The sequence below is a fragment of the Bos mutus genome, chromosome X (assembly GCF_027580195.1).
Source record: "Bos mutus isolate GX-2022 chromosome X, NWIPB_WYAK_1.1, whole genome shotgun sequence".
Lineage (NCBI taxonomy): Eukaryota > Metazoa > Chordata > Mammalia > Artiodactyla > Bovidae > Bos > Bos mutus.
Window position 1 is genome coordinate 66,999,499 of NC_091646.1, and position 25,678 is coordinate 67,025,176.

The window sequence follows — 25,678 nt, forward strand, 5'->3', positions numbered from 1 at the left end:
CCGCTGGATCATGGAAAAAGCAAGAGAGTTCCAGAAAAACATCTATTTCTGCTTTATTCACTATGCAAAGCCTTTGACTGTGTGGATCACAATAAACTGTGGAAAATTCTGAAAGAGATGGGAATACCAGACCACCTGGTCTGCCTCTTGAGAAATTTGTATGCCAGTCAGGAAGCAGCAGTTAGAACTGGACATGGAACAACAGACTGGTTCCAAATACGAAAAGGAGTACGTCAAGGCTGTGTATTGTCACCCTGCTTATTTAATTTCTCTGCAGAGTACGTCATGAGAAACACTGGGCTGGAAGAAACACAACCTGGAATCAAGATTGCCGTGAGAAATATCAATAACCTCAGATATGCAGATGACACCACCCTTATGGCAGAAAGTGAAGAAGAACTAAAAAGCCTCTTGATGAAAGTGAAAGTGGATAGTGAAAAAGTTGGCTTAAAGCTCAACATTCAGAAAATGAAGATCATGGGATCCGGTCCCATCACTTCATGGGAAATAGATGGGGAAACAGTGGAAACAGTGTCAGATTTTATTTTTGGGGGCTCCAAAATCACTGCAGATGGCTCCAAAATCACTGCAGCCATGAAATTAAAAGACGATTACTCCTTGGAGGGAAAGTTATGACCAACCTAGATAGCATGTTCAAAATCAGAGACATTACTTTGCTAACCAGTGTTCGTCTAGTCAAGGTTATGGTTTTTCCTGTGGTCATATATGGATAGGAGAGTTTTACTGTGAAGAAGGCTGAGCCCTGAAGAATTGATGGTTTTGAACTGTGGTGTTGGAGAAGACTCTTGAGAGTCCCTTGGACTGCAAGGAGATCCAACCAGTCCATTCTGAAGGAGATCAGCCCTGGGATTTCTTTGGAAGGAATGATGCTAAAGCTGAAACTCCAGTACTTTGGCCACCTCATGCAGAGTTGACTCATTGGAAAAGACTCTGATGCTGGGAGGGATTCGGGGCAGGAGGAGAAGGGGACGACAGAGGATGAGATGGCTGGATGGCATCACTGACTCGATGGACGTGAGTCTGTGTGAAATCTGCGAGTTGGTGATGGACAGGGAGGCCTGGGGTGCTGCGATTCATGGGATCGCAAAGAGTCAGACACGACTGAGCGACTGAACTGACTGACTGACTGAACATCTTGCTGGGGCTTCTCCTTTGCCCTTGGACATGGTGTATAGTTTTTTTCGCGGTATCCAACTTTCTTCTGTCGATGGTTGTTCAGCAGCGAGTTTTAATCTTGGAGTTCTTGCAGGAGAAGATGAGCATATGTCCTTCTGCTCCATCATTTTGAAATATATATTTACCACCTACCAGACCACCTGACCTGCCTCCTGAGAAATCTGTATGCAGGTCAATAAGTAACAGTTAGAACTGGACATGGCACAATAGACTGGTTCCAAGTTGGGAAAGGAGTATGTCAAAGCTGTATATTGTCACCCTGTTTATTTAACTCATATGCAGTGTACATCAGGAGAAATGCCATGCTGGATGAAGTACAAGCTGGAATCAAAATTGCCAGGAGAAATATCAATAACCTCAGATATGCAGATGACACCACCCTTATGGCAGAAATCAAAGAACTAAAGAGCCTCTTGGTGAAAGTGAAAAAGGAGAGTGAAAAAGTTGGCTTAAAACTCAACATTCAGAAAACTAAGATCATGGCATCCAGTCCCATCACTTCATGGCCAGTAGTTGGGGAAACAATGACAGGCTTTATTTACTTGGGCTCCAAAATCATTGCAGATGGTGACTGCAGCCATGAAACTAAAAGACGCTTGTTCCTTGGCAAAAAGTTATGACCAACCTAGACAGCATATTAAAAAGCAGAGACACTACTTTGCCGACAGAGGTCTGTCTACTCAAAGCTATGGTTTTTCTATTAGTCATGTATGGATGTGACAGTTGGACTATAAAGAAAGCTGAGCACCAAAGAATTGATGATTTTGATCTGTGGTGATTGAGAAGACACTTGAGAGTCCCTTGGCCTGCAAGAAGATCAAATCAGTAATCCTAAAGGAAATCAGTCCTGAGCATTCGTTGGAAGGACCGATGCTGAAGCTGAAACTCCAATACCTTGGGCACCTGATGTGAAGAACTGACTTGTTGGAAAAGACCCTATTGCTGAGAACAGGTGAAGGCAGGAGAAGGGGACAACAGAGGATGAGATGGTTGGATGGTATCACCGAATCAATGGAGATGACTTTGAGTAAGCTCCGGGAATTGGTGATGGACAGGGAAGCCTGGCGTGCTGCAGTCCATGGGGTCACAAAGAGTCGGACATGACTGAGCAACTGAAGTGAACTGAAGTCAGGAAAGTTGATTCTTCCAATTCCATTCTTTTTCTCAAGATTGTTTTGGCTCTTCATGGTATTATTTGTTTCCATACAAATTGTGAAGTTCTTTGGTCTAGTTCTGTGAAGAATACCATTGATAGTTTGATAGGGATTGCATTGAATCTGTACATTGTTTTAAATAGTATAGTCATTTTCACTATATTGATTGTTCCAGTCCAGAAATAAGGTATATCTCTCCAACTGTTTGTGTCATGTTTGATTTCTTTCATCAGTGTTTTATAGTTTTCTATATACTGGTCTTTTGTCTCTTTAGGTAGGTTTATTCCTAGCTATTTTATTCTTTTTGTTGCAGTGGTGAATGGAATTGTTTCCTTAACTTTTCTTTGTGATCTTTATATGTTTTTGTATAGGAATGCAATGGATTTCTGTGTATTAACTTTATATCCTTTAGCTTTAATACATTCATTAACTAGTAATTTTCTGATGGATTGTTTAGGGTTTTCGTGTCATCTGCAAACAGTGATTGAGTTTTACTAACTTTCCAATCTGTATTCCTTTTATTTCTTTGTTCTTTTTCTCTGCTTGCCATAGCTAGGACTTTCAAAACCATGCTAAATAATAGTGGCGAGTGTGGACACCATTGTCTTGTTCCTGATCTTAGAGGACATGCTTTCAGTTTTTCACCATTGAGAATGATTTTTGCTGTGGGTTTGTTGTATATGGCCTTTATTATATTGAGGTAAGTTCCTTCTAGGGCTACTTTCTGGAGCATTTTTATCATAAATGAGTGTTGAGTTTTGTGGACGGCCTTCTCTGCATCTGTTGAGATGACCATTTGTTTTTTATCTTTCAATTTGTTGACATGGTGTATCACATTGATTGATTTGTGGATATTGATGAATCCTTGCATCCTTGGGAAAATTCCACTTGAGCATGGTGTATGATCATCCTAATGTGCTGTTGGATTCTGTTTGCTCAAATTTCTTGATGATTTTTGCAGCTATGTTCATCAGTGATAGTGGCCCACAATTTTTTTTTTTTTTGGTTGTATCTTTGTCTGGTTTTGATATCAGGGTGATGATACCCTCCTAGCATGAGTGGGAATTTTTCTTCCTGTTTAATTTTCAGGAAGAATTTGAGCAGGATAAGTTTTATTTCTTTATACTTTTTGTAAAATTCATCTGTAAAACCAGGCCCTGGGTTTTTTTTTTAATTGGAAGATTTTTTATCACAGTTTCGATTTTAGTGCTTGTGATTGGTCCATTCATGATTTCTGGTTTTTTCCTGGTTCAGTTTTGGAAGGTTGTACTTTTCTAGGAACTTGTACATTTCTTCCAGTTTGTCCATTTTTTTGGAGTATAGTTGCTCACAGTAGTCTCTCATGATCCTTTGTATCTACATTGTCTGTTGTAACTTCTCCGTTTTCATTTATAATTTTTTTTAATTGAGTCCTCTCCCTTATTTTCTTGATGAGTCTGGGTGTGATTTGTCAAGTTTGGTTATCTACTCAGAGAGCCAGCTTTTAAGTTTATTTAACTTGGCTGTTATTTCCTTAATTTCTTTTTCATTTATTTGTGCTCTAGTCTTAACAATGTCTTTCCTTTCACTAATTTTGGAGGGTTTTTTGTTGTTGTTGTTGTCCTTTTCTAGTTGCTTTAGGTGTAAAGACAGGTTCTTTATTTGATGTTTGTCTGGTTTACTGAGGTAGGATTGTATTGCTAAACTCCCCTCTTAGAACTGCTTTTTCTGTATCCTATAGTTCTGGGTCACCGTGTTTTCACTCTCATTTGTTTTTAGGTATTTTTGATTCCATCAGTGACCTCTTGTTATGTAGAAGTGTGTTGTTTAATCTCCATGTGGGTTTTTTTTTTGCAATTTTTCCATGTAATTCATATTTTGCCTCATATCATTGTGTTCAGAAAAGATGCTTGATATGATTTCAGTTTTCTTAAATTTACTAAGGCTTGATTTGTGACCCAAGATGTGATCTATCTGGAGAAAGTTCCAGGTGCACTTGAGAAGAAAGTGTATTCTTCTTCATTTGGATGGAATGTCTTGAATATACCAGTTGGGTTCATCTGGTCTAATGTGTCATTTAGTGCTTGTGTTTCCTTATTAATTTTCTGTTTTGATGATCTGCCACTGGTATGAGGTGTTCAATGTCTGTTAGTGTTTTTCATATGTATTGAGGTATTCCTATATTGGGTGCATAAATATTTATAATTGCTTTGTCTTCTTGGTTTGATGCCTTGATCATTGTGTAGTGTCTTTCCTTATCTCATGTGATAGTTTTTATTTTAAAATCTATTTTTTCTGATATGAGTATTGCTGCTCCCACCTTCTTTTGGTACCCATTTGCATGGAATATCTTTTTCTATCCCCTGACTCTCAGTCTGTGTGTGTCATTACATCTGAAGTGGGTCTCCTGGAGGCAGCATGTGCACAGATCTTGTTTTTGTATACATTCAGCCAGTCAGTGTCTTTTGGTTGGAGCAATTATTTATTTGCATTTAATGTTATTATTGATATGTGTGCTCCTATTGCCATTTTTCTTAATTGTTTAGGGTTTTGTGGATCTGTTTCTTCTCTTGTGTTTCCTGCTAGAGAATTTCCTTTAGCATTTGTTGTAAGACTGATTTGGTGGTGCTGAATTCTTTTTTTGTGATGAATTCTTTTAAATTTTGTTTTTCTATAAAGCTTTTTATTTCACCTTCAAATCTGAATAAGGTCCTTGCTGGGTAGAGTAATCTTGGCTGTAGGTTTTCTCTTTCATCACTTTAAATATATCCTGCCACTGCCTTCTGGCCTGCAGAGGTTCTGCTGAAAAATTAGCTGTTGGCCTTTTCAGGACTCCTTTGTATGTTATTTTTGCTTTTCAATGTGTGGAGGGGAGTCCTGGATGGTGGAGGGCCAGTCCAGCAGGCAGACAGGGCCTCTGGAAGGGTGAAGGGACCTGAAGAGGATGGAGACCTAGGAGGTGGGAGGAAACCAGAGAATAGAGGGGGACCCTGGGGCTGGGGATCCCAAATGGCAAAGGACTGGGCCTGGAGGAGGGCCCTGGAGGGGGGAGATGGTCCAGAAGGGCAGAGGGCTCAGCCTGGGGGCCTTAGGAGGCTCCAGGGCTGAGTTGGGAGAGTGACACTAGGCAGTTCCCTGTTCCTGCAACCCTGCAGGTGACTTCCCAAGCCAGCAGGCATTTTTATCTCCTTACAGGAGCCTCCCCCGGTGGAGAGGTCCCTGAAGAGTGTAGTATGCCCCAGAGGGCAAAGGGCTCTGCAGGTGAATAGAGAGGGCCCTGGAGGGCAGATGTTCAAGCCCCTGGGCTCCAGAATGTATCCCAGGGCCAAATGAAAGGGGAACCCCATGGGCTTACCCAGTGAATCTTTCTATCCCTTCAGAGATCTCTCTCTCTCCCAGTGGAGCAGATACATCTCTCTCAGTACCTAGAAGCTTCTAAATTGCTTCTGGTGCCAGAACTTCTCCCCCTTCCCCAGCAGCCCCTCAGTCACAGCAAAGTTAAAGGGGAACCCAGGAGCTTTTCCCAGTGGATACTCCAATCCCCAAGGATCCCAACCTCTCCCAGGCAAGCAGGCACACTGCTCCTAGTGTCCAAAGGTGCCCAAACTGCCCCTGGCACCCAAAACACTTATGGCATCAAAACTACTCCCCTTCCCCAGCAGCCTCTCACTCCTGCAAAGTGAAAGCGGGAACCCCTTGGGCTTTTCCCAGTAGATCTTCAATCCCCAAGGATACAACCCTTCCCAGGTGAGCAGACAGCCTGCTCCCAGGGCCCAAAGGTGCCCAAACTACCCCAGGCACCCAAATTTCTTTCAGTACCAAAACTGCTCACCCTCCTCCAGCGGCTCCTCAATCACTGGTCCCCAGGCCTCTAGCTTCTCCACTTCCTCCTACCTGGTACCTGTTCTCTCTGGGTCTCTTCTTGTCCACTTATCTGCAGGAAGTTCCCCACTGGTGCCTGTTAGGTATCCTAGGTGTGGCACAGATTCCGTGTCTTCCCTCACTGACATCTTGACTCTGCCCATCTGTTGATTTTCATATGAAATTACTTTGGCTGAGATTTTATTTATTTTTTTAATTTATTTTAATTGGAGGCTAATTACTTTACAGTATTGTAGTGGTTTTTGCCATATATTGACATGAATCAGCCATGGGTGTACATGTGTTCCCCATCCTGAACCTCCCTCCCCATCCCATCCCTCAGGGTCATCCCAGTGCACAAGCCCTGAGCACCCTGTCTCATGCGTCAAACCTGGACTGGCGATCTGTTTCACATATGATAATATACATGTTTCAATGCTATTCTCTCAGATCATCCCACCCTCGCCCTTTTGCACAGAGTCCAAAAGACTGTTTTATACATTGTCTCTTTTGCTGTCTCGCATATAGGGTTATCGTTACCATCTCTCTAAATTCCATATATATGCATTAGTATACTGTATTGGTGTTTTTCTGACTTCCTTCACTCTGTATAATAGGCTCCAGTTTCATCCACCTCATTAGAACTGATTCAAGTATATTCTTTTTAATGGGTGAGTAATATTCCATTGTGTATATGTACCACAGCTTGCTTATCCATTCGTCTGCTGATGGACATCTAGGTAGCTTCCATGTCCTGGCTATTATAAACAGTGTTGCGATGAACATTGGGGTACACATGTCTCTTTCAATTCTGGTTTCCTCGGTGTGTATGCCCAGTAGTGGGATTGCTGGTTCTATGGCAGTTCTATTTCCAGTTTTTTAAGGAATATCCACACTGTTCTGGCTCAGATTTTAGAAGGAAGTTTGGTTCAGCTAGCTTTTCTAACTTTGTGAAGCTTTTTAAAATTTTTTTTCACCTTTTTTTTTGGTGATATTTGGTCTCTCCCATTGTTACCTTTGTCTGGGTCTTCTTTTCCTTTCTGCCCTAGTCCTGCTCAATTTTAATTCCACTTCATGCAGTTTGTCCTCAATGTGTCTTTTTTTTTAATTTATTTTTTTATTTATTTGGACTGCACTGGGTCTTTGTTGCTGCATGCAGGCTTTCTCTAATTGTGGTGAACAGGGGCTGCTCTCTAGTTGTGGCACGCAGGCTTCTCATTGTAATGGCTACTCTTGTTTCAGAGCACAGGTTGTAGGGCATGCCAGCTACAGTAGTTTCAGGCACATGGGCTCAGTAATTGTGCCTTGTGGGCTCGAGTGTGGGCTCAGTAGTTGTGGCACATAGCTTAGTTCTCTTGCATCATGGAGAATCTTTCTGGACCAGGAATAAAACGTGGGTCCCCTGCATTTGCAGGTGGATTCTTAACCACTGGACCACCAGGGTTAAGAATTGTGTCTTCAAAAGGAGCCTTTGTTGGTCAGTTTTTAGCATTCATGGGATTAGGCTGTTCCACCTCCTTTAGAACTAATTATCGGATACTCTTTGCATTCATCCACTAGTGGAATGGACCAAAGCCCTTCCAGTTTCACCTATTGTTCCTTATTTGGCCGATGTGTTTTCTGGTGAGTACTATATGGTATTTTCCTGGTCTCAGGTCTGCATATGGTATTTGCTTATTGCAATGGAATTGCCATTACCATGCAGATCATGTTGCTGAACCAAACTCTCCTTGTGGTTGTGTTATGAGGTGCAAGGGGACTTTACTGTGTCCTAGTTTTGTTGTGTATTTTGTTCATAAGTTCTGTTCTTTGTTTTGTATAGTTATCTGTTTGTAATATGAGAATTCAAGATGAAAATATTATGCCTCTACTGTGTTGTCGTCTCCTCCATAAGTTTTTAAACTATTTTTTCCTCTATCGTGATTTTAAAAAAAAGACATGTAGACTGAGATCTACCCTCTTAAAAAATTTTTAGGTGTGTAGTACAGTACTGTTAATTTTAATTGCACTCTTTTATGAGAAATCTCTAGGACTTTTTCATTTTGCATAACTGAAACTATGTGTATTGAGCATCAACTTTCCATTTCCCACTTCTCCCTGTCCATGATAACCACATTACTTTCTGCTTTTGTGAGTTTGACTACTTTAGATACTTCATATAAGGAGTTTTATGCAGTATTAGTCATTCTGCAACTGGCTTATTTTACTTAGCATGATATCTTCCAGGTTCATTCATGTCATCACATATGACAAGATACCTTTTCCCTTTTTTTTTGGCCATGCTACATGGCTTCTATGATCTTAGTACCCCAACTGTGGATTGAACCCAGGCACGAGGCAGTGAAAACATGGATTCTTAATGAATGGACTGCTAGGGAATTCCCAATTTCTTTTTTAATGATGAAAAATACTACACCGTTTGGATATATCATATTTTCTTTATCTAGTTATCTATCTATGAATATTTAGATAGCTTCCAGAATTTTGGCAATACTGAAAATGCTGAAGTGAATATGGGCATGCAAATATAACTTCAAGTACCTGATTTCAGTTCTTAAGGATGAATACTCAGATCTGGGATTGGTGGATCATATGGTGGTTTAATTTTGAATTTTTTGAGAAACCTCCATATAGTGTTCTGTACCAGCTGCACCATTTTACATTCTTGTCAGAAGTCCACAGAGTTCCAGTTTCTCCACATCTTCACCAACACTTGTTTTCTTGTTTGTTTTGTTTTTCTATAATGACCATTCCTAACAGGTGTAAAGTGATTTTACTGTGGTTTCTATTTGTATTTTCCTTCTCCTATTAATTTCTAATTTCAGTTTATTTAGAACAGAGAAGATATTTTGTATGACTTTAATCTTCTTAAATTTGTTAAGATCTGTTTTTTGACCTAATACGTGGTTATCCTGGAGAATGTTCTTTGTGCAGATGAGAAGAATGTCTGTTCTGGTACTGTTAGGTGAAACAATTTCATTTGTCAGTCAGGTCCATCTGGTCTGTGGTAGTGTTCACATTCCCTCATTTCATGTTGAATATATGTATGTTTATCAGTTATTGAAAGTGTGATATTAAAATCTGTTAATACGTTACTATGTATTTTTCCCTTTATTTCTATGAAAGTTTGCTTTATGTATTTAGGTGCTCTAATGTTGGGTATATATATATTTATAACTGTTACATGTTCCTGGTGAATTGAAACTTTTATTATTATTATATTATGTCCTGCTTTGTTTCCCATGACAGTTTTTGGGTAAAAGTTTATTTGGTCTGATACAGTTACCATTTTCATGGAATATATTTTTTTCTGTCCTTTCACTTTTAGCCTAAATGCGTCTTTAAGTCTAAAGTGAGTATCTAGTAAGACAGCATATAGTTAGATACTGATTTTTTAATCCATTTAGCCATTCTATGTCTTTTGGTTGGAGAATGTCTATTAAAATTTAAAGTAGTTACTGATAGATAAGAACTTACCATTGCCATTTTTGTCAATTGTGTTCTGTCTTAAAGCTCATTTGTCCCACTTTCCTTGTTTCCTTTGTGTTTGGTTGGTTGCTTTGTTTTTTGTAGTAATATTTTTTGATCCTTGTTTTCTTTTATGTATATTCTATAGGCATTTTCTTTGTAGTTATCATGAACTTTCATTAAACATAGCAGTATAGTTTATGCTAATAACAACTTCATGTTGATCATTTATAAAAGCTAGTTTTACCATCTCCCACATACTTTATATTTTTGATATCAGAATTATATCTTTTTATAGTTATTATTTATGGGTTTTTTTTAACTCAAATACTAGAAAAAGTGATATTTGTACCACTTTTACATTGTTGTAGCATTTCTTTGTCTATGTCTTTACTTTTCCCAGCTGGCTTCATAGTTTCACATGTTTTTATGTTGTTGTTTAGTGTCCTTTTGTTTCAACTTGAAGAATTCCCTTATGATAACTTATATCAGGTCTAGCATTGACAAATGCTCTCAGTTTTTGTTTATCTGTAAGTCTTTATCTCTCATTTTTTGAAGTAGAGTTTTACTGGGTATAGTGTTCTTGGTAGGCATTTTTTTTTTTCTTTTCATCAATTTGAATGCATCATTTCACTCCCTTCTGGTCTGTGAAGTTTCTGATGAGAAGTCTGCTATAAGTCCTGTTGGGGGCTCCCTTTTATGTGATGAGTCACTTTAATCTTTCTGTGTTTAAAATTCTCACTTTGGAAAAAATTCTCTTTGTCCTTGACTTTTGATAGTTTGATTATAATGTCGTGATGTGAACTTCTTTGGAGTCTTCTTTGGATTCATCTTTAGTGGTCATTTTTAGGCTTCTTGAGTCTGGTTGTCCATTTCCATTTCCAGATTTGGCAAGTTTTCAGCTCTTATCCTTTAAATAATCCCTTTATGTATCTTTCTCTCTCTCTTCTAGTTCTGAGATTCCCATAATATGAAGGGTGATTCATTTTATGTGGTCATTTAAGTTCCTTAATCCTTCTGTGTTCTTTTTCATTCTTTTTCATTTTTAATCTGACTGGATAATTTCAAATGACCTTTCTTCATTATTGGCTGATTCTTCTATATGGTCAAATCTGATCATATATATTGCATATTGCATATATTGTTGAACCCAGGCATTGAATTTTTTAGTTCAGTTTTTGTATTAAATATCTCCAAATTTATTTTCTTTTTTATATTTTCTCTCTTGATAGTCTCATTCATCCGTAATTTTCCCAACCTCATTGAGCAATTTTTTCATTGAGCATTTTTATGACAGTTATCTTGAACTTTTTGTCAGGATAGTCATACACCTTGATTTCATTAGTATCAGTTTCTGGAGCTTTATTTTGTCCCTTTGATTGGACCTTATTCCCCCCTTTTTGTGTTCCTTTTAGCTTTGTATTGATATCTGCACCTTTGAAGAAATAGCCATGTCATCTAGTCTTTTATGTGCTGGCACTGACAGGGAAAGACCTACACCAGTCATCCCAGCTCAAAATTCTGGCAACCTGTGTTTGTAGATTTCTAATTAGAGTGATTTGTTGGTTTCTCTTTTCAGAACCTCATAATCTCTTGCTTGCTCTGGTGTCTGTATGCTGTATTGCTGGTTCTCTGAAACAGTTGTATATCATCAAGGTAGTTTTTTTTGTTTTTAGCTGTACCAGGTATCTATTATATGCCAGGTCTAATCTACACTCTGAGTTGGTCAAGACAGAAACCAGTCTCTAGGACAGCCCCCTGAAAAATCAGAATATTGGATGCAGGGTCCACTCTTTTCTCTCCCTTCAAAAGTAGAAGTCTCAAGTTGTGAACCTTCTAATAAAGCTGAGTATGCTACCCACAGCACACTGCTTTTCCACTTACCATCATTCTCAGCATTTGCCAGGAATCCAAACTATGCTGGTTCTGTCAGAGCTTCAAATGAGGGGAGATAGAAACTAGTCTCTTGGGCAGCACTCTGAAAGTTGTATATTGAACACATGTTTCTTGCACTTCTCTCCTTCACTGTCAGAAGGGAAGCCTCAGGATGCATGCCTCCTTCCAATTACACAAAGCCATGCCAGGTTTCCTATGCTCATAGCTGCCTGCAAGCATCTAAACTGTTCTGGTCCATCAGCATTCTGAGTAAGCTGAGAGAGAATCCAATACCTTGGGCAGCACTCTATAGTTCTGAGATGTGGGTGACAGGTTGCATGCCCTCTTTTCCCCTGAAGTTGCAAGTCTGAGTAATCTGTCTTGGCACTGAGCTCTGCTGGGTTGGGGGAGGGGCTCATGTAGATAAAGTGAATTTGGTCATTTTGTTTCATTGCATTGTTCTTGACTTTGTCCTTGTTGGGGGTTACTTCAGCTTCTTCACTGTACTATGGAATTCTCATAACAGTGTTTTGGTCAATGTTGTTGTTCAGTCACTCAGTTGTGTCTGACTCTCTGCAGCCCCAAGGACTGCAGGCTTCCCTGTCCTCCACTGTCTCCTGGAGGATGCTCAAACTCATGTCCATTGAGTTGATGATGCCATCCAACCATTGCATCCTCTGTCGTCCCCTTCTCCTCCTGTGTTTAATCTTTCCCAGCAACAAGGTTTTTTCCCATAAGTCAGCTCTTTGCATCAGGTGGCCAAAGTATTGGAGCTTCAGCTTCAGCATCAGTCCTTCAATGAACATTCAGGGTTGATTTCCTTTAGGATTGATTTGTTTGATCTCCTCATAGTCCAGGGGACTCTCAAGAGTCTTTTCCAGCACCACAGTTCAAAATCATCAATTCTTTAGCAGCCAGCTTTCTACATGTGATCTTAGCCAAAAGGCCAATAAGCAATCAGCCTTCTTTTTGGTCCAGCTCTCACATCCATACATGACCACTGGAAAAGCCATAGCTATTACTATATGGACCTTTGTTGGCAAAGTAATGTCTCTGCTGTTAAATGTGCTGTCTAGGTTTGTCATAGCGTTTCTTCCAAGGAACAAGCATCTTTTAATTTTATGGCTGCAGTCACTATCCACATCATATTAAATAATGTTAATATACTTTTGTGTTCCTTTATTTATCTTTCATTACTTTTTTAAAAATATAACATTTCTACTCTTAAGAAGTCCTTATTTTCCCATGTACCTCCTGCCCCAGACTCTCTTCCTAGACTTATATTCTTTCTCCTGCTTGCCCCATTATCTCTTGCTCCAGGCATCTGCAGCTAGTATGTGTATTTTATATGCTTTACAATAAACAACATTAAACACTTCCAGCCTGAAGAGAGTTCTGAAGGATGCACAACAAGGTAAGCCCCTGAGCAAGCTGCCAGACAGTTTAAAAAACACATCCATAATTATTTGAGCAAGGAGCCTCACATTTCAACCTCTGGTAGCAGCCAGCCATATGAGGAATGAGAGATACCTCTGATCTGGGGAATGGGATATGGTAGGTGAGTATGCACAAATGTCATAATGTTCTCTGCTGAAATTTAGCAATTTCTTTCCTCATTATGCAATTCCCTACTTGCTGTACATTTTTTGGTTGATTCCAGAAGTTTTAGAAAAATTGTTTTTGTCAGTTTTTGACAGCTTAATCATTGTTTTAGTGCACGTACACTTTTGTGAAGTTTCACCAACATCCACCAAAAGCCACTTTTGGTGATGTTGCCCTTTATGTTTAACACACAGTTGTGTTGATATTTTTTACCAAAAAAAAAGCAAACAAACAATGGAATGTCTTCCTTGTTAACAACAGAAAAATTAACCTAGGCATTTCAGGGTTATCCATCAGGAAGAGTAAATTCAGTTCAGTTCAGTTCAGTCGCTCATTCATGTCTGACTCTGTGACACTATGGACTGCAGCACGCCAGGCTTCCCTGTCCATCACCAACTCCCAGAGCTTAGTCAAACTCATGTCCATCGAGTCGGTGGTACTATCCAACCATCTCATCCTCTGTCGTCCCCTTCTCTTCCCGCCTTGAATCTTTTCCAGCCTCAGGGTCTTTTCCAATGAGTCAGTTTTTTGCATCAGGTGGCCAAAGTATAGGAGCTTCAGCTTCAGCTTCAGCATCAGACCTTCCAAAGAATATTCAGAACTGATTTGCTTTAGGGTGGACTGGTTGGATCTCCTTTCAGTCCAAGGGACTCTCAAGAGTCTTCTTCAACACCACAGTTCAAAAGCATCAATTCTTCAGCACTCAGCTTTCTTTATAGTCCAGCTCTCACATGGATACATGACTACTGGAAAAACCATAGCTTTGACTAGACAGACCTTTGTCAGGAAACTAATATGTCTGCTTTTTAATATGCTGTCTAGGTTGGTCATAACTTTCCTTCCAAGGAGTAAGTGTCTTTTAATTTCATGGCTGCAGTCACCATCTGCAGTGATTTTGGAGCCCAAGTAAATAAAGTCTGTCATTGTTTCCATTGTTTCCCCATCGATTTGACATGAAGCGATGGGACTGGATGCCATGATCTTTGTTTTTTCAATGTTGAGTTTTAAGCCAGCTTTTTCACATTCCTCTTTCACTTTCATCAAGAGGCTGTTTAGTTCTTCTTCATTTTCTGCCATAAGGGTGGTGTCATCTGCATATCTGAAGTTATTGATATCTCTCCCAGCAATCTTGATTCCAGCTTGTGCTTCATCCAGCCCAGCGTTTCTCATGATGTACTCTGCAGAGAAGTTAAATAAGCAGGGTGACAATATACAGCCTTGATGTACTCCTTTCACAATTTGGCCCCAATCTGTAGTTCAATGCCCAGTTATAACTGTTGCATCTTGACCTGCATAAAGATTTCTCAGGAGGCAGGTAAGATGGTCTGGTATGTCTATTTCTCTAAGAATTTTCCACAGTTTGTTGTGATTCACACAAAGGCTTTGGCATAGTCAATAAAGTAAAAGTAGATGTTTTTCTGGAATTCTCTTGCTTTTCCCATGATCTAGAGTAAACCCACTAGATCCAATGACAATGTTGATATTGTTAGTACTGATAATGTCAGAAATGTCCGTCTCCATTCCACCACTTACTAGCTGTATGGATTTGAGCATGGTAGTCTTTCAGAGCCTCAGTATCTAGTTTGTATAATGGGAATAGTAATAATAGTCGATACCCTGTAGGATTATCAGTTCAGTTCAGTTAAGTTGCTCAGTCGTGTCTGACTCTGCGACCGCATGAATTGCAGCACGCCAGGCCTCCCTGTCCCTCAACAACTCCCGGAGTTCACCCAAACTCTTGTCCATCGAGTTGGTGATGCCATCTAGCCATCTCATCCTCTGTCATCCCCTTCTCCTCCTGCCGCCAATCTCTCCCAGCATCAGAGTCTTTTCCAATGAGTCAACGCTTCGCATGAGGTGGCCAAAGTATTGGAGTTTCAGCTTCAGCATCAGTCCCTCCAATGAACACCCAAGACTGATCTCCTTTAGAATGGACTGGTTGGATGTCCTTGAAGTCCAAGGGACTCTCAAGAGTCTTCCCCAGCACCACAGTTCAAAAGCATCAATTCTTCAGCGCTCAGCCTTCTTCACAGTCCAACTCTCACATCCATACATGATCACAGGAAAAACCATAGCCTTGACTAGACGGACCTTTGTTGGCAAAGTAATGTCTCTGCTTTTTAATATGCTGTCTAGGTTGGTCATAACTTTCCTTCCAAGGAGTAAGCGTCTTTTAGTTTCATGGCTGCAATCACCATCTGCAGTGATTTTGCAGCCCAAAAAAATAAAGTCTAACACTCTTTCCGCTGTTTCCCCATCTATTTGCCATGAAGTGATGGGACCGGATCCCATGATCTTCGTTTTCTGAATGTTGAGCTTTAAGCCAACGTTTTTACTCTCCTCTTTCACTTTCATCAAGAGGCTTTTGAGTTCCTCTTCACTTTCTGCCATAAAGGTGGTGTCATCTGCATATCTGAGGTTATTGATATTTCTCCCGGCAATCTTGATTCCAGCTTGTGTTTCTTCCAGTCCAGCGTTTCTCATGATGTACTCTGCATAGAAGTTAAATAAGCAGGGTGACAATATACAGCCTTGATGTACTCCTTTTCCTATTTGGAACCAGTTTGTTGTTCCATGTCTAGTTTTAACTGTTGCTTCCTGACCTGCATACAGATTTCTCAAGAGGCAGGTCAGGTGGTCTGATATTCCCATCTCTTTCAGACTTTTCCAGTTTCTTGTGATCCACACAGTCAAAGGCTTTGGCATAGTCAATAAAGCAGAAATAGATGTTTTTCTGGAACTCTCTTGCTTTTTCGCAGATGTTGGCAATTTGATCTCTGGTTCCTCTGCCTTTTCTAAAACCAGCTTGAACATCTACAAGTTCACAGTTCACGTATTGCTGAAGCCGGGCTTGAGCATTACTTTATTAGCGTGTGAGATGAGTGCAATTGTGTGGTAGTTTGAGCATTCTTTGGCATTGCCTTTCTTTGGGATTGGAATGAAAATTGACCTTTTCCAGTCCTGTGGTCACTGCTGAGTTTCCCAAATTTGCTGGCATAATTGAGTGCAGCACTTTCACAGCATCATCTTCCAGGATTTGAAATAGCTCAACTGGAATTCCATCACCTCCACTAGCTTTGTTTTTAGTGATGCTTCCTAAGGCCCACTTGACTTCACATTCCAGGATGTGTGGCTCTAGGTGAGTGATCACACCATCGTGATTATCTGGGTCGTGAAGATCTTTTTTGTAGAGTTCTTCTGTGTATTCTTGCCACTTCTTAATATCTTCTGCTTCTGTTAGGTCCATACCATTTCTGTCCTTTATCGAGCCCATCTTTGCATGAAATGTTCCCTTGGTATCTCTAATTTTCTTGAAGACATCTCTAGTCTTTCCCATTCTGTTGTTTTCCTCTATTTCTTTGCATTGATTGCTGAGGAAGGCTTTCTTATGTCTCCTTGCTATTCTTTTGAACTCTGCATTCAGATGGTTATATCTTTCCTTTTCTCCTTTGCTTTTCATGTCCCTTCTTTTCACAGCTGTTTGTAAGGCCGCCCCAGACAGCCTTTTTTTTTTTTTTTTTCTTTTCCATGGGTAGGTCTTGATCCCTGTCTCCTGTACAATGTCTTGAACCTCTGTCCATAGTTCATCAGGCACTCTTATCTATCTGATCTAGTCCCTTAAATCTATTTCTCAATTCCACTGTTTAATCATAAGGAGTTTGATTTAGGTCATAACTGAATGGTCTAGTGGCTTTCCCTACTTTTTTCAATTTAACTCTGAATTTGGCAATAAGGAGTTCATGATCTGAGCCAGTCAGCTCCTAGTCTTATTTTTGCTGACTGTATAGAGCTTCTCCATCTTTGGCTGCAAAGAATATAATCAGTCTGATTTCATTGTTGACCATCTGGTGATGTCCATGTAGTGAGAATTAAATGAGATAATGTAGTATTAGGCAAAAGGCCAGCCAAATAATGATTGTTTAGTGAATGGTAGCTGTTGTGCTTCTTATTATGGTTATAGTTAAGATTATACTATAATGGTTATAGTAAAGCTGCTTCTCCCATCCAAGTACTATCCAGGCAGACCCTGCTTAGCTTCCAGTATCTGACAAGATCAGGTGAAGTCAGGGTGGTATGGCTGTAGACAGCATAGCTGCTTATAATCCATGTTGCTTCATAATGCAAAAGTATCTCAGCAAACAAATCCAAATTAAAATACAAAAAGGGGTAAAATGCTAAGTACTCTGGCCCTCAGCTAATCTGCTGTTCTATTCTGGGCTACGCATCTCAAGGAATGAACTAAAATTTAAGGGTGTTTTTGGGTGAATGATGGTGGAAAGGTGATCAAGCTATATCCTACCTTTGCATTGGTCTTTCTGTGATATTTTTGCCCACATCTGTTAGCTTTAGCTTATAAACTTCGAAAACGTAATGAACACTTATTTAAATTTGTTGTGTACGGTGTGTAAGATAAAAACCTTTTTGTATTGCAACTGTGTATCCAACTTAAGAATGTTAATATGGCAATTTAGAGCAAGATTTGTTTACTCTTGAAATAGTTTTAAAGTGACTTTAAGGCTCTAGGTTGCTTCTCTTGAAGACATTTGGAAAAATAAAGCCCGTAAAATATTTGTAAGAGAGCTGTTAGTTTCTTCCTGACATTATATGAGAATAAATGTTCTAGCCATTGTATGAATTATGGTCACCTTATGAATTTTCAAAGTGCAAGTGAGAAGAAGAGTGGATAGTTTTAGAAAAAAACTCTTTAACAGTTTTCAGGGCTCAAAGAGAGAAATGAAAGACAGCAAAATTAAGAAATTTTTGTGTATGTATATTTGAAGGGGTGAAGTATCTTTTGAAAAGGTTCATTTTTTTTCTTCTGTAAAACTAAGTTTTCTTGTACAATAATTTTGTTATCAGAAATATTACAGTTATGTTCTCCATCTTGTCTCTGTTCGATAAGACCATGAGGAGATAATGGAGTAGAGGCTAGCAACCTTCTCAGGTTTGAGTGCCACGAGAAGAACTAAACTAATGGTTAACAAAATAGGCAGATAGAAGAGAAAGAAAAATCTACTAGCACATTATAAGAGAGAAAAAAAGAGGTAGCAAAACGATAAAGAGGAGACACCTATGTTGAAGGGAATGGCAGATTGCTATCAGCCCCAACTGTGTGTGTTTACCAACCTCTATAGTAGAACTTAACTTTTAGCATGCAAGAAAGAAACTAAATATGAATAAATCTGAAGGGATTTAAAATACACAAAACCAAATACCTTCCTTAAAATACCTTTTTCATCTAGTGGTCATCTGAAGCTTTTTAGGTATCATTTATATGTCTGGGAATTGGTTTTATGTTTATATCAATATTTTAAATCTTTACCTATGTTATAAGCAAAGATTATGTCTTTTCTACCAAAGGACTGCCTGTTATTAGATTTTTTTGGAATGCACATAAAGAAAACTATTTTGTATACGACCTGCATAAGTGAGCCTTGCAGAATGATGCAAGTAAATGAAAACTCTATCCTGTATGAGTTTTGTGTAATTTCCCCAGGTAATTTGCTCACCAGTGGCAATCTGATATATCCGTGAAAAGCAGCAAACATAATGAGAGCATTTATACAAAAATATTACTAAACAAAAGTGTCAGATTTGCTAGTGATTCACATTGTCCACAATGAAACTTAGAGTTAAGAAATGTACTTCAGAATTTTCTCCAAAGTCCATATTAATAAATATAAAAACATGGAAGTTGAAACTGTAAAGTAGCAAAAAATAGGTCCAATTCTACTTTCTCAACTTCTTTCATATTATCTCAGCATTGCAGCTGCACTGTGTGTAGTAATGTCTCCATTCTGTGCACAAACACAATAGGGCTAGGAATCTTAGAAGCACAGAGATTTATACCAGTTTCCTAAAGTTCTTGGAAGTCAGCCCAGTGAAATAATCCACTAATTAAATGTCTCTAAAATATGCCCTTGGTGAATTACTTTTAATATGATAAGGTTCTCTTTGTGTATTTTCTCCCTAATTTCATGATTTAAAAATGAACTGGTTCTGAAGTTTTGTGTGTTTTTTTGTTTTTTTTTTTTTGTTTGTTTGTTTGTTTTACCTGTTAACATTGAGTCATTAGGTTTTATTGCCCTGAATTTGGCAAATGCCTTGTAATTCTTTATTACTTTATTAGTAAACAGCATGAAATTTCCCATCACTTAGATGAAACATATGAAAAAGTTAACAGGTTTTGTAATGACAAAGAGTTTCTTATATGAATGGGGAATGAAGTCTAAACTTTCTTCACAGAAGTTGCCTAAACAAATATATGAAGAATTTTGTGCAAACTACTAAATAGGCCTGCTGCTGATGTTATGCCCTCAGAGATGTAAAAATTGGTAGACAAAAAGGAAAATTGATTAAAAAAAAAGGGGGAATTCTGTGGATAATTTTTGTTCGTGAGATTATTTTTTATGATAGTGATTTTTTTCTGAAAGTGTTTTGTTTTGCTGTGTCATTGTGAGAATCCTTAGAAGCTGCAGGGATTTTAGAAATCATCAAGAGCAGGTTATCAGCAGTTAATGGCCATTGGGCCAAGTCCAGTATGCCATCTATGTTTACAAGGCCTCTGTGCTAAGAATTTTTTTTAACATTTGTTAATGGTTGGGAATACCAGACCACCTGACCTGCCTCTTGAGATACCTATATGCAAGTCAGGAAGCAACAGTTAGAACTGGACATGGAACAACAGACTGGTTCCAAATAGGAAAAGGAGTATATCAAGGCTGTATACTGTCACCCTGCTTATTAGTACATCATGAGAAGCTCTGGGCTGGATGAAGCACAAGCTGGAATCAAGATTGCTGGGAGAAATATCAATAACCTTAGATATGCAGATGATACCACCCTTATGGCAGAAAGTGAAGAGGAACTAAAAAGCCTCTTGATGAAAGTGAAAGAGGAGAGTGAAAACGTTGGCTTAAAGCTCAACATTCAGAAAACTAAGATCATGGCATCTGGTCCCATCACTTCATGGCAAATAGATGGGGAAACAGTGGAAACAGTGTTAGACTTTATTTTGGGGGGCTCCAAAATCACTGCAGATGGTGACTGCAGCCATGAAATTAAAAGACGCTTACTCCTTGGAAGGAAAGTTATGACCAACCTAGATAGCATATTCAAAAGCAGAGACATTACTTTGCCAACAAAGGTTCGTCTAGTCAAGGATATGGTTTTTCCTGTGGTCATGTATGGATGTGAAAGTTGGACTGTGAAGAAGGCTGAGCGCTGAAGAATTGACGCTTTTGAACTGTGGTGTTGGAGAAGGCTCTTGAGAGTCCCTTGGACTGCAAGGAGATCCAGCCAGTCCATTCTGAAGGAGATCAGCCCTGGGATTTCTTTGGAAGGAATGATGCTAAAGCTGAAACTCCAGTACTTTGGCCACCTCATGGGAAGATTTGACTCATTGGAAAAGACTCTGATGCTGGTAGGGATTGGGGGCAGGAGGAGAAGGGGACGACAGAGAATGAGACGGCTGGATGGCATCACTGACTCGATGGACATGAGTCTGAGTGAACTCCGGGAGTTGGCGATGGACAGGGAGGCCTGGCGTGCTGCGATTCATTGGGGTTGCAAAGAGTCGGACACGACTTAGCGGCTGAACTGAACTGAAAGTGCCATAAACACTGAACATAACTTGTATTATGAAAAATAACTATTCTAAAAAGGATACATTTGGGCTTTCCTGGGGACTCAATGGTAAAGAATGATCATACCCACGTCTCCTGTCAATGTGATCCCTGATCGGGATAGATATCGCATGCTGTGGAGCAGTTTAACCTGTGCACCACAACTATTGAACCTGTTCTCTAGAACTCAGGAGCCACAACTGCTGAGCCCATGTGCTGCAACTACTGAAGCCTGAGAACTCTAGAGCCCATGCTCTGCAACAAAAAAAGCCACTGCAATGAGAAGTATGCATACCACAACTAGAGAGTAACCCCCACTCACTGCAACTAAAGACTGTGCAGCAAATAAATAAAAAGGATACAATCATATTTAATAGTCACTAAAAACATTATATAATAGGATTATTTTTTGGTTTAATTAATTAATTTATTTTTTCACCGTGGTGGGTCTCCATTGCTGCATTGGCTTTTCTCTAGTTGCAGTGAGCAGGGGATACTCTCTAGTTGTGGAGCACAAGCTTCTCATTGAAGTGGCTTTTCTCTTGCAGAGCTTGTTCTCTAGGGCGAGTGGGTTTCAGTAGTTGTGGCATGGTGACCTCTAGAGCAGGGGCTCAGTAGTTGTGGCTCTCAGGCTCTAGAGCACAGGCTCAGTAGTTGTGGTGCCCGGGCTTAAATGCTTCCGGCTGTGGTATCTTTCCAGATCAGGGATTGAACCTGTGTCTCCTGCATTGGCAGGGGGATTCTTTACCACTGAGCCACCAGGGAAGCCCAATAGGATTATTTTTTAGTAAAATGTAATTTTTATCTTAAAGGAAAAATGTAATTGAAATAGGTTTGCTTGCTTGAGTCTTAGTCTCATTACATGGAGGTAGTTCTGTCTACTAGGTTGATGGTTTTAGTGTTGATAATATTTTTGTAAGTAATAATTGAACGTCTACACATAGTAAAATATTGTGCCTATGCAACTGTCAAAGATTAATATTTATATTAATTAGTGGACAAATAGTGCTGATCAAAATGAGAGCATACATTATTATGCTTGGATGCCACAGAATCTTTGACTTTTAGGCTCTGCCAAAATTTCTTCTTTTTTAGGTAAAATAAACATGACTCTCCAGTGTTTTAACCTGTCTGCCTCTTCAATCAGACTGGCAGATTGTTATTTCCAGTATACTGCATTTGTATAGTATCTGTGTACATTGGTCATGTCTATTATTTTCAGTAATATATGGTTTATTTTTGTGTGTATCTTTTGAGGGGTGGGGTTATAAATAAAATCAGATGCTAGATTTGTTGAAGAAATAAGTATAATCCTAGTTAAGCTTTTTAAAATTCAGTTAATAACTGCAGCACTATCATTTTATTCCATAAAAATCACAGAATTTTAGAGTTAAAAGGGACCTTAGAGCATCTAGTTCAACCCTCTAATTTTCTAATCAAGTTTTAAAGAATTAATCATCTTATTTTCTCTTGTTGCCCTTCTTCATTTTTTGACTTTTTAAAAGATTTATTTAATTTGTAATTGAAGGATAATTGCTTTACAGAATTGTGTTGGTTTCTGCCAAACATCAACCTGAATCAGACATAGGTATACATATGTCCCTTCTCTCGCCTTCTCCATTTTTAAGTAGTTTTTTTTGCTATAAACTCTTTTCTCCAGCATTTTAATAGTAGAAAGTGAAAGTGAAGTTACTCAGTTGTGTCTGACTCATTGCGACCCCATGGACTGTAGCCTACCAGGCTCCTCTGTCCATGGGATTTTCCAGACAATAGAACTGGAGTGGATTGCCATTTCCTTCTCCAGGGGATCGTCCCAACCCAGGGATCGAACCCGGGTCTCCCACATTGTAGACAGATGCTTAACCATCTGAGCCACCAGGGAAGTCCTTTTAATAGTAGAGGTAATCCCTAACTTACAAATACATTGTTTCAGAAGTGTTTGTAAGTCTGTTTGGAAATCAGAGCATTTTTTTTGTAGAGATTATATTTTAAATAGTGATGGGACTAGCCCTCAAAAGGAGTTAACACATTATGTGACTGTTGTTTTTGCTTTTGCAATGAAAGATGTTTTAAATGATTTTCTCTGGGGATCAGGAAAGAGATGACATTGTAGAGGAGCATGTCAAGGTCTTTCTTTTTATCTGTTATTTCTTAGGTGGGGTAGTGAATACATATTGTATTCATTATTTTCCAAGCTTTTTATATGCCTGAAATAGTTCATAATTTTACAATGCTGTCTTAGTATGAAGTTCTTTGTGAATATGGACATTTAGAAAGTATTTACATTGAATCCTGATGCATAAGGGAAATATGGTTTGATTAGAGAAGGATAGATAGCTAGAAAATTTGAAGGGGTTTTATGGGTACTTTCAGGGGCTTACGTAGATTTTATGGTAAATTTTCTTTATTTTGACTAATGTCACTTTAGAAAGTATGTTTTTGTTGTTAATTTGAGTGTATCAGCAACATTTATCTTTTGCTTATTTACAATATAGAGGCAGTGTTTTGAGAGAGAATAAAGAAGATAGTCATCATGAGATAACAGGGCAAATTTTGAAAGGCAAAGAAGATTAAATTGTATATGCATGTGTAAACATGTGCAATATCTTACTTGATTTATAGTTACTTGAACTGGGGGGTTATGAAAAATAGGACAGTGAGGGAGTAAAGCTTGTTTGAGGTCTTAGCATGGTAAAAAGCTGTAAGGAGAACAATTGACATAAGCACTAGAAAGGCATCATTCACAATAGAAGTCTTGTACAGATTTGAGGGTGCATTGCATGTTGTAGGAGCTTGGGCTTGGCAAGACAGTGCAAATAGCTATTAGTATTTTTGAAATTTTTATAATTTAGGGAATGCCTATATATTTACAAGTATGTGCTCAGTTGTGTCCGACTCTTTGCGACCCCCCAGACTGTAGCCTGCCAGGCTGCTCTGTCTGTGGATTTTCCAGGCAAGAATATTGGAGTGGGTAGCCATGCCCTCCAGCGGATCTTCCTGACCCAGGGGTTGAACCTTTTCTTTTGCATCTCCTGCATTGGCAGGCAGATTCTTTACCACTGCACCACCTGGGAAGTCCCTATTTACAAGTAGACACAAACAGAAACTGCTCCTACTGGTTACATTCTAGAAAGCAACTAATTTTCTCAATAATTTGATTAGCTTTTTTGTGTGTGTATGGAGGTTGTTTTTTTGGTTGATTTAATTTTTGCTCTTTTGCAGTGTACAGCATTGACTTTTATATGAAAACATTAATCATTTCTACAACTCATTTGTAGCTTAGGGAAAGCCCACGTATTACCTGCTTTTTGGGAGATTCTTAACCTAAGATGCAAATTTTTCTTCACTAAATTGATGGTGCATTTTAGAAGGATGTATGTCCATTTGGGGCTTCCCTGGTGGCTCAGACAGTAAAGCATCTGCCTGCAATGCGGGGGACCCGGGTTCAATTTCTGGGTCGGGAAGATCCCCCGGAGAAGGAAATAGCAATCCACTCCAGCACTTTTGCCTGGAAAATCCCATGGACAGAGGAGCCTGGTAGGCTACAGTCCATGGGGTCGCAATGAGTCGGACATAACTGAGCGACTTCACTTTCTTTTCACTTTCACTTTCATGTCCGTTTTAGAGATGTCTATTTTTTTCTGCTTTCTTTCAACTCCACTTTTGGAGTATTATCAACACAACAGATTGGCCCAAGAGTCTATCACCTGGTTATAAACCTTAACAAAACTGATCATATGACCATTATGTAAATTTAGCATTCAGAATTAAGACTAAAGAAGGAGCACATAATAAAGTTCAGTAAAGGGAGGAGTGTTTGATAAGGGCAGAGAAACCATTTAAGAAATGGGGTTGAAGACTTCAGAGGCTTTCAGAAACAAAGAGAAACCTAGGGAGAAAGAGGGCAAATGGAAAGTACAGTTTGATACTTTTAATGGGTAATATAATTTACTTTATATCTGGACCACATATTTTTTGCCATTTTAGATATGTGTTAGAAGCATCTTTCTCATATTGGCTATGGTTTTAGTTTATGCATGTTTATGAACAGTAATCCTCATGGACAGAGGAGCCTGGTAGGCTACAGTCCTTGGGGTCATAAAGAGTTGGACATGACTAAGTGACTAAGCACAGCACAGCACCTGGGCTATAAAAGAAATATTTGAATATTAACTGTCCACTCTGAAATTTCTGACCTCTTTTTTTATTCTCTTCTGCAGATCTCAGAGTTATTAAGACATACTACATGGCGGAGACTAGGAAAAGACAATTCAAGAGAGTTATTAGATGCTACAAGGGTAAGATGAAGCAGACATTTCTTCTACATATAGCTAGGAAAAATGTGTAAGCCCTTTGAGCATTTTCTAATTTATATTACATATTTTTCAAATAATTTTCCTTTTCATTTTTTTTCTAAATACTGGCAAGATGAATAACAAGATATATTTCTGCTACTGGAAATGGAGAAAGAAATCCTGATATTTTTCTACCCCTGGAGAGAGATATTTGAATCTTTCGAGATCAATGCCAACAAGAGTAACGCTTTTAGAAAACTTTTATAAATGTAATGGCAGCTTGTTGATGCTTAAATTTATCCTGGTAATTTGTATGTGATGTATGGAATGCTGTACATTTTTTAAGTGAGTAAAGTTTCTTTTTACCTTAGAAGATGTTCACATAGCAGAATATCAAGGGACTCTAAGCTTATTAGAGTCCGTGGGATAGGTAATGCTGAGTTTACATGTTAATGAGGGTTGATTTTCATTGCTAATGTAAGTGAAAGACACCTTTAAAAATTCTCAGTGCTTTAAAATGAGACAAATAAATCTCTTAAGATAGAAAGACAAGAAAATTAGAAGACAGTCTAGCTCCTGAGTAGTACTTCCTTTATTTTTTCTTTCTGTTTAACAGTTATTT

The 25,678-nt window shown here is 38.9% G+C and overlaps 1 protein-coding gene across 2 annotated transcripts in view; it reads left to right on the forward strand.

The window, feature by feature from the left end:
- ABCB7 (ATP binding cassette subfamily B member 7) overlaps window positions 1–25,678 on the forward strand; it is a 166,117-nt gene that overhangs the window by 75,710 nt on the left and 64,729 nt on the right. For both annotated transcript variants that reach the window (XM_070365367.1, XM_005890529.3), the window contains exon 2: window positions 24,982–25,059. In XM_070365367.1, coding sequence (XP_070221468.1) covers window positions 24,982–25,059 — 78 coding nt within the window. The remainder of the gene's footprint in view (window positions 1–24,981; window positions 25,060–25,678) is intronic.